Raw genomic sequence first — 10,621 nt, 5'->3', positions numbered from 1 at the left:
GATCTGGTGCGGATGCAAGACCGTGCGCCTTCGGCTAGGTGAGTCCAATAAAACTAATGTGGTCAGCATCAAATGTCGAAGATTTACAGAGCTATTCATCTTGGGGTTTTTTACCGCCACTAGAGAATAAATATTGGGTGTCACGAAAGAAGCTAATATCAGTGACTACAGTGCGTTCGGGTGACATTGGCCTAACCTTAAGTTGGAATACAAATATATTATCTGCTGAATCCCATAAGACTCTAGTAACTAGATTCATCTACTATGTGTTATCAGTGCCTTCAAACCGTTACTGTGTAAGAAATGAAAAAGGAGAATTATTCATCTTGTTCACGTACACTCACCAAAAATACATATTAGACATTGGAATTAAATAGGTTGTTTATACGCAGTAATCTGAAGGCGAAATTCATTCATGAATGTTTCGATTAAACATATTGGTTTTCGACTATGATTGCTCATGAATTGATATGCGCTCAAATAGAGCCGTCTTTTCGCATTTTCGAGAGATTTAAAAGTTGGGAAAAAGAATCTAAAGTAATTTTTAACTCTTCTAATATACTGCGACAGATGAATAGTCTTACTGATAATACTACGGTCTGTTGTGAGCTCATTGAAGCTAATGCTAGTTTGCAGCATGAATTGTTCAAAATTTTAAGATTGTTCGTGACACAAGGTTAGCTTGTTTTTCCTGCATTATAACTAGTGAGCAACATGGATGAATACCTTATCCAACTGTTTGATTTTTATACTCTTTTTAATTATATTTTATGAAGTCAGTGTAATACATGTTGTACCTGGATATTCTACATAAGTGACACACATCAAGGGTTCAGACAACTCCTGAGTATTGTAATTTCTGGTATAAGTGCCAGTTCTAAGACCAGTCAAACTTCTGTATAACCATGAAATTATATATTATAAATATTTTAATTCACATGTTGGATAGTATGATAAATTTCATTGAAGGCTTTTGGCACATTACTGAGAATTCAGCATCATTTGTGCACCGATGTTTGCCTTCATTCATGATGAAATTTCAGTGACGTATTTGAATTTTTCGAAACTAATCTAAAATGTCAGCAAATGCAAGTGGGTTCCCATGATCAGAATGCTCTGAAGTTTCAAAGGTATAACTAAACATTTCTAAACACTCTTCACAGGTCGTTACCGTTATATATTTCAACAAGATGCTCTTTAACTTCCAAATCATGCATTCTTAAGCTTGGTTATTCTTCGGAATTCTGAAATGCTTTGAGCCACTTTAATACGATTTTATTTCGAGAAGAACAATAAACTGGATGAAATGAGTTGAGTTTAGTGATACGCACCTCCAATGTTATATAGATTTCGTCCGAATGCGTCGACAAATAGAGGTTTAAGCTTTTTTTGAGGTAAGAAGTTTCACTAGTTGATGATTTGGTAGTTCGATGACAAGTACTTGATTTCGGGTTGAAAACGGTTTGAAAGTGCCTTTATAAAGTCTTCATTTGAAAACAAGAAAGATGTGGCCAAAGCACAAAAATTACTATAGGCAACTCAAACTCTATGATGACATCACCTCTAGTCTTTCCATATTATAAGGAGAATGAATTAAGATAAGGTAGTCTACTGTTACATGGCAGCTTTATGTTTCCCAGAATAAACTTAGTTGAGGCCTTTTTGAATTACTCTTTAGCTCACTGTTTTCTGTCTGGGTGAGGGATGGATTTTTAAATTTAACTAACAATGGAAATTGAAGCAGTGTGTTTAAAAATGGGTAGCTCAAAATGATTCATAGTATGTGTCCTGAGATGGGAGACAACGTTATTAAAATTATTAGTTGCTAGTTGGGGAAATCTTCACAAGTCAAATGATTACCTTGGGAATGTTTGTTATAACATACATGATAACTAGTGATGTATGATTGGGTTTATTCCTATTTCTACTTCCTTAATGTTTGCTAATAATCTGATTTTAGGCAGTTATGCTCTTCAAACTTACTTTATAACACGTGAAATTAAGAGAACCAGGTTTTTCATTGATTTGTTGCCTGGTTTAATAGGTGTTGGATATCAAACAGATTAACGACAAAAACTGGATGGTGAAATAATAATATTATAGGCGCAACCAAGTAAAACGAGGTATTATAACAGTGTCGTAAGTATATACTTAGAGATGGCTACGGCGTGTGAAAGTGCAATTTCGAAGAAACTCTAGATACAGTAAAACTTGGAAATTCTAGTACTAAAACACCTCAACTACCATAACTTGAGGAATAACAAAGTAGACGACAAGGGCTGGGGCGCAATACTGACTAGTATTGGGAATGGTTGGAAGAAAGTTAGGGGGGGGGGAGCAAAGCAAAAGGTGGCATCAGTGTTTGAAGTCACCAATGAGGTATGACAACTTGGACTGATGCATATATGTACCTGGTCCTACTTTGTAGCTGACTGACTGACAAGAGCTGGGAGGAACGACATATTTGAGCGAATACAATAATGGGTTGATGTGAGATTGATAGACTTATTCTTTAGGAAAGAAAGTGTCCTATATAGGTTGCGATGGTGTGTGACCACAATTAATTAATGACCGTCTTCAGCCATCATTGTCTTTTAAAACCAAAAGGGTCAGCACCCATTTTGAATATGTAGAAAGCTATTTATCTTGAAGAATTTTTTATGGTTGTAAGCCTAATCGAAACCATTCAACAGAGACCTGGCTATTTTGAACAATATTTATTAAGTATCGCAACTTGATTACTCGTTGGTTTTGCTAAAGAAGCAACTAAAATAACAATCTTGATATATTAATAGTGACTGAACAAAATATCTCATCAAAACATCTTACATCAATACGTATTTATTATAAAATGTTTAGGTAGCCTTTGTACAGAAAGTAACAAAGTATTCCCTGAAACCTCTGTTGAGGAAACAATTAAAAAGTCTTATCGCTCACCGGTAATGGTTGCAAAAAATAACTCCTCTCAAAATCAGAGGAACTTACATCCATATGCCAACATACATACAACGACAAAAGATTATAGTAATAAATTGGATTATTCGAAAGGCTCGCCAAGTTTGGAAAATGAGATTTTAGAACGGTGAGTTATTCTGATATATTTAAATAATTTAATTTATGTGTACAAAGTTTGTTCGGCTATTTCTTCTTATTATGTTTTGAAAATAATATGCATATATTTCAGCTAATTTATTTTGTATTTAATAGTATGATTAAATTTTTTGTTTTGCGATGAAATGTAAAGCTTAATACAAAGTCAAATTCAATGTGATAGATTAGCTAATCAACTAAAAGCTCAAAGTATGGAATTTATTCAACCTAACATAGAAAATAAATCAATTTACTCCACTCAAAAGCGACCCAGAGCTATGGCAGATGCTGAAAGTATAGTGGCTTCTCCTGTATCTGAATATAATCTTACTAAACAAGTAAATGAACAATGGTAAGAAAAACCTTGTCCTATTCTTTATGAATATGCTCTAAGAAGTTAAACTTACATTTTTTGTGTTTTATAAAAGTGGCCTACTAGTTGTGATTATGACATGTAAGAAGACCAAACGTCTGAATTTGTAATTACCGTAGGAGGTGGATCATTCTAGTTATAAAAACACTTTTTTTCAGTTGGAAATTGAAGTTACAATGTGTAAACTAACCACTCAAAAAGTGTAAAAATACATGTCGTGATGGAAGATGATTTTAGGGCCTTGGTGTCATCGGTCGTGTTGTGTCTTTCAATTTGGCGATTGGGAATGTTGTCAGTGACAAATGATTGTTTAGATGATACAAGAAGACTCGAGGTAAATTAAATGTACAGTTGAATTATTAGACAGCTCCCAAAATGAGCACTCTTATGTTGTGAAATCAACATTTTAGATCATCATATTAAACATTGTTTTTTCGAAATACTGTTCATGTCAGTAGACCAATGAGAATGCTTATCGCCTATCATTTCAAGTACTTCCCTTATTGTCCGAATTATTTTCTCGGCGTATTTTTACAGTTAAATACCACAAATCTTGTGAGTTATTTTGTGACGATATTTTCTCAGTCTGGAAGATTTTGTTTGTAATTTGAATAATTAAATACAAAACAAATATGAATGACCGATGGATTAAAAACAAAGAAAAAAAAATCTATTGCAAAATATGTCCGCATAATGGAGGGATGAAAACATGTTAACAGTAACAGTTAGATAAAACTTAAAAATAATTTAAGCAGAAAATTTAAATCTATTTCATTATCCTTCAGTCGTATAGCAATAGTTGACCAGTTATAAATAGTGTAGGACTTAGCACAAGTATATCACTGGGGCAGGTTTCTCTAAATGTTTCATCAACACAGTGAAAGAGAGAGAGGATGAAATAATCGACAGGATAACAGCATCGTTAGTATTGTAAAGCTAAATTATACAGAGAACAACACCGACTTAAAAATTTATGTATCATCACCATTGTGTCATGTTTTTGAATCATTAGGTTTAAGTCAAAAGTAGTAAAATAAAGTAAAATCTACATTTGTAAGATTTTCCGTCTAATAATATCATCTACCTATTTATTAAGACAATGAAGTAAAAAATTGTGTAGGCTTATTTGATGGTGACTTGAAATTTAATTCAACTATTGTTTAATACCGTTATACAAATAGATTTCAGCAAAATTATCTACTATCTGATGCACTAAATATAAATCCAGATGAATAAGTACGTGCCAATTTAACGGTAAATAGACTGATAATAAACACTTAATATATATTTACTTCTTCATTATCCACTTTTCTGATGATATTAAAGTTGTGATAATAACGTTAGCACAAAATTTCTTTCTTTTTCTAACATTTTATCTTTATATGCATATATCAGTATCTTTTACAAAGACTGATTTCATGGTATTCTTATTTTTTTAAAAATGGATCTTTTTCTAGCAGAAAACAACTATTAACAGACAACTTATTGAAAAAACTTACTTTCAAGGTAGTCATTTAATAAAGAAATTGCTCTTAGATTAGATAAGTATTATGAATATTCAGTAAACATTGATGTATTTTTATATAATATCATCAAATTAAGTAAATGTTTATAAAATAATTTCCTACATAAATAAAAGATTTTCAAATTTCAATTTAACAATTTTAGTGATGATAATGTTTATCCTCAGGACAGTGATAATTCTTTCATTTCTAATGATCATCTGGTAAAATTTGTTGAAGATAAAAATGTTATAAGCTTTCTTCAAGGTTGGCTTTCTCCTTTGGTTAGCCGATATAATGATCTATTCACGAATTTACGTGTGTCGTGTATGGATAATCTACAATCATTAGGTCAGTCAGATTGTGCAAGAAATCAGCGCTTGATTTTTCATGCAGTTCAAGTGAGTTATCACTGGATAAATGAGAAAGTTATAAATGTTATCGTCTTAATCATTTACTATCTTTATATTACAGCGATTAAACTATTAAATGCTAGAGACCTATCAACTTTTTATAAGCTTGTCTTTTTTCATAAAATTTGTATTAAGAGTTGTTTGTCATCAATGGATAAACCCTCGAGCTTTACGTCCAATTTCAGATTGGCCTTTAATAGAATCTGGGATTGAAGCTTGTGGGAATCACTAAATTTTCATTTATTTATGTACGATAGACTACATCTCAGGCTGACCTGGGTCTCATGACTTTTATATATTAGGAAGTACTTGACAGCTGTTTTGTCTTAGTATTGTGCTTGTTAGAAGCGCGCAACCACTGCTTCTTTGTCGATCGAATCTACGTCCTTCAGTTCACATGACGAACGCTTCATATTTAATCCAACGAGCCCACGTTGATTGCTTTGCATGTACAACTTCATTCAGTTCTCGAGATCAACTTACCATCTTCTATAGACTTCGTCGGGCAACTGCCTCACATCCGATATAATTGAAATCTACTGGTCACAGCTTCTTAACGCAACTACGGCAGTTATGTCTCGAAGTTAGATACTAGCTAGCAAAAGATTACTGTTAATATAAGGGGTTTGCTTAGATCGTTAAGGACTGATAATTCTGGATTTTATCCTCGATATGGTAATAGCCAAGTACTTCCGAAGATTTTTTATCTAGAACAAAACAGCTATCCAGAGTTTTCTGGTATTTATTTATCGCTTAACTGATATCAGTCTGCGAAGTAAATTATAGAACTCGTTAGTGAAAAAAAACTAGTTCTGCCCCTAGCTTCATCTGGGATGTTATTGGAAATCAAAATAGGTAAAGTTACTTGTAAGGAACTATACGGAAATAACATAACTGTCTTAATATAAAGTAGTGTTGATAGAAACATTGTACCAAATTCTGGTATTTCAGATCGATGTCAGAAAAATGCCAGAAAATTACTAATTAAAAAATTTTGCACAGTATAGTATACAAAAAATCATTTTGTCATAAGAAAATTTATCTCCTACTTTTTTGAAGTGTGATTATTACATGTACTTTTATAAGTCATGCTCTTAATTTCCTACTATTGCTTGACAAATTTGATAGTTTCAACAGTATGTCTTTCAATTTAATCTTTCTTTGATCATATGGTTGCATTTGGAGTTCCCAAACAATTTAATTCACTAGCAATTTTCTCTCATTTAGTAGTAAATAAGTCTTTTGAATTGTGTGCTGATGTTGTGTAGGCAAACAATCAAATTTCCACGAATTAATGTTCTTAAAATGGTTAAGTAATTAATAATGGTAATGATTTTGTTATTAAATAAATTACTTGAAAGTTATTCTAATTGATTGCTAAGTACATTTTTCTAATGTAGTATCGTAATAACCTGAAGAGTATCCAATTTTTGTAGCAAACTTAAACGATATACACCTATATTATTCCCAAAGTTAGATGAATTCTTCAGAAATTGTTCGTAAAGAGTCAGAACATTTATGATATATATTTCAAAGTTTTACACCATTAAACCAAGTAGCCTCAATATAACTTCATATGATAGTGAAAGATGTTCTGTGTTAATAAGAAGAAAACGACAAAAATTTGCAGATTGTATTATATTTCTCTGAGTTCTTAACGAATAGGTTATCTAAGCTTTTCATTGAAATAACACCATCCATGAAAACCAAATGAAATAAATGTATCTATTGATAAATTCAATAAGCCTATTTAAAGTAAGGTGAACATAAAACCCTTCATCTCTGTATGTTTATCTGATTACTCTAATCTATGTTTATACATTGGATGGAATTATTGGAAGTGTCTCGTTTATCATAAAATACTTCATTGTCTTGATAAAGAAAAAATCAATAGAATATTTTACATTTAATTTATGCATTGGAATCTTTTGACTGATTGAAAAATCACTGATTCACAAAACTCAATTTCGATTATATAACGATACAACAGTTGAATTGAAGTTTATGGGTGTGGAATACAGATGGCATTTTGATTTTTTCTATTTGAAAATTGAGGATAAACATTTGAAATAATCGAATGGTCACATGATGTATTGTTTTTTGATCTAATAGGACCTTTTTGTCTGTCGTAACTCTTTATGTATAATAGATAGTGTAACTAAGATTCACCTTAAAAGAGTCTAGTATAGGACACACCTATCTTTTCGCTAGGCGTTCGCATAGATACGTTAGTAATTTGTAGTACAACAAACAAGTTCAGGTAATAATTATTTGATGAGGAAAAAATAATTTGTAAGAAAGTAACCGACCAAATCGATAGAGAATAAGTATTGTGGTATATCAGTTACGTTTAGTGATGCTCATATACCACACATTTCTCATGTAAATATGTTATTTTTGGAATAATGTCACCCTAGTGTTTATTTCGACTGAATGTTTCTAAGGAGTGATTATGTAATACTGACTGTTCATTTGCTTCTTAATCCCTTATAGGTTTGCACTTAATATTAATCACTAAAAAAGCAGTATGAAAAAAACAAATGCTTTTTGTAACAACCATTAATATCAAACCTATATTTATTACATGGGAAATATAAATTACACTCAACCCTTTTTTCTATAAGATTAATTACTGGAAGCGACTGGTTAGCTTTGACAACGAAACGGTATGAATGACATTGTTGTAAGTATACTCCAAATAAGCTCTGAGAGATGTTTATCAAACTCTAGGACTATTATTACTTAATATTCTTCCTCATATAGGGCCCGGTAAAATAACGACTAAAATATCAATGTTTACTGAAATATATCTGATGATTGACTATCGTATAGTTAAGATAATGTAGAATTGTCCTTTTTAAGTGTTACTACATTGACATCTTAATTTTACAACTTAAGAAAATAGCAAACGTTTTATGGTTTTTCATTAGTGAATAACAGATTCATATCTGAACCACCAAACAATATTTTTTTATTATTCAAATTCATCAAAGTCGGTATTATTTCATACACTGGTTAGATAATAAAAGTTAACTGAGATATTTTAATTCACTTAAAATACTATTCAAAGCTTTTGATGTGTCTCGCATGGCATAACGTCATTCCTTTGGAGCAATATATTTACACTAAAGTGCAGTGCTGGTGATGAACATGTTTCAATTTTATGGAGTTATGATTTCATTGTCACTAAAATCTAAGCACTCATTTTGCTTTTTAAAACCATCATCACATTTTTTATACAACCCTAATGAATGTATGTTAAATGAAGCTTATTAGTCGTATATTAAATTAACATTATTTCGACTGGGAGTCCCTGGTGGCATTATAGCATAAGGAATATGTCGTTATAGTAACAATGTTGAAAACATCAAGGTTTGGTAGGTGAGACAAATAGTGAATACATCATATGAAAACTCTACAACAGTAGCTCATATTCTAAACTAGGTAAAAAACTTGGTTTGAGGACCTCAATATTTGATGTGCTACCACCAGTAGATGGTTTGTAAATGCTGATTTCGTTTTGAATTTGCAAGTCAACAACTTTACCTCTTGCTCGATTCGGTAGTTTACTAGGCTCTTCATAATTCACATTCTATTGGCTTTCATGTTCTACGTAATTTGTAAATAAATTGTCATATTATCACGAAACTTTTCATCATTTGTCATCTATGAACTCTGCTATCAACTATAAAACTATTTTTATAACTTTATTATTTACTTTTAGGCTGGTTTCACTGTCACCAGCCATGTAATCCACCGTCTTCCCACTGGTACGCAAAAAGAGAATTATATGTCAAGAAATGTTGGTGAGCGACAATTCTCGGCTTCAGACATATCGCTCAATAGTGATCAGTTAGATAAACTTGTAGCCGCAACATTCAGGCGTCTTTCACGTCATGCTCCACCAGAATGTGCATGTCATACTACAATTACTTCGATAAATGGCACAAGTGTTAAACGGCCTATTTCCATAAGACTGCCTGTGACATCTCAGGAACTGACTGCTCTAGATAACCTCCTAAGGGAAGTTTGTTGTCTTGCTTGGCACCTACTGGTTGGAAAAAAGGATTCAGAATTAGACATTGAATCAAATGGAATTCAATCTACTTGGTATGCAGATGTGGACAAAGCTGCCAAACCTGGGGATCCATACAATGACGAGTGGTACGCAGTCTGTTCATATTGTTTTAGTAAACAATCATACAATAAGAATCGTAATATATTTATTACTTGATCCAAAATTTGTATTTTGTCTTCATTATTTTATTTTTAAGTTATCGAAGAAGTTATGATTCAGACCCATCTGCTGGTCAAGTTCACCATTATATTTGGCCATGTTTAATTTTATATAGTCAAAGACCTACTGAAATTCAACAGCGATTTCAATCAACAAATGTGAGTAAAACTAATAGATGTAAACCAGTTAAAGTATGTATTTTAGTGAAAGGAGAAGCTTGCACACGTAATCCAATATATGCAGCATCACAAAAAGATAAAGCCGCTGCTTTATTAAATCATGAATATTCTTGTCAGAATGTGTGTCGATGTACATCACCGCAAAAATATAGCAGGTCAAGATCAGTATCAATTCGGAGAGCCTAGCAGATATTACTTTTCTTTTAGGTAATGTTTCTTATTTTACACAATTTTCAATAATTTCTTAGTTTCGTTGGTTTTTCCAACGAATAGTAAATGTATTACATAATGTTTAAGTTCAGAAGAGTTTATACAGCGCGTATTTGCCAATTTAGTTTATAATAAATATGTCCTTTGTCCTGATAAAAATGTAATAACAAACAATAGGTAATCATTATTTGTACGCTTATTCAAAATATGAGATATTAAATGGATACTTTGAGTGTTTTGTTTCTACCAGTATATGCGACTCAAAGTTGTCTAGCTTTGACTGTCGACATCGAACTGACAAAAATTTTCAATTAATCACTTAAATCAGTAATTAAGCATGTAGATGATTAACAAAGGCAAACTCACAAGTTATTAGTTTGATGAATTGATGCAAATTTAAAAGCGGGTTTCATCCCGCAAAAAACATTCTTCGAGGATTTAAAAATAGAACAAAGCACCCCTCCAGTATTCATTAATTTCAATGATTTTTAATAGATAGTAGGTGACGACGAACACTCATCAAATGATTAATTCTTTGCACTGATTTATCACTGAATAATAAATAATATCATGTCTGTTCAGTTCATTGGTACTAATTGAATCCTACTGATCCATTT

The 10,621-nt window shown here is 31.8% G+C and overlaps 1 protein-coding gene across 1 annotated transcript; it reads left to right on the top strand.

Annotated features, from left to right (window-relative positions):
• Positions 1-450: 450 nt before the first annotated feature.
• Smp_145360.1 (hypothetical protein) lies at positions 451-10,144 on the top strand (the record flags this gene model as incomplete). Its single annotated transcript, XM_018796850.1, has 7 exons — positions 451-537; positions 571-676; positions 2,860-3,082; positions 3,245-3,442; positions 5,132-5,366; positions 9,103-9,542; positions 9,653-10,144. The coding sequence occupies 7 exons, from the start codon at positions 451-453 to the stop codon at positions 9,978-9,980; spliced, it is 1,617 nt and encodes a 538-aa protein (XP_018651950.1). The 3' UTR covers positions 9,981-10,144.
• Positions 10,145-10,621: the final 477 nt, after the last annotated feature.

This window comes from Schistosoma mansoni, chromosome 4 (genome assembly GCF_000237925.1).
Source record: "Schistosoma mansoni strain Puerto Rico chromosome 4, complete genome".
Classification (NCBI taxonomy): Eukaryota; Metazoa; Platyhelminthes; class Trematoda; order Strigeidida; family Schistosomatidae; genus Schistosoma; species Schistosoma mansoni.
The sequence above is the reverse complement of the archived record's forward strand: the minus strand, read 5'-3'. Positions and strand labels throughout refer to the sequence as shown.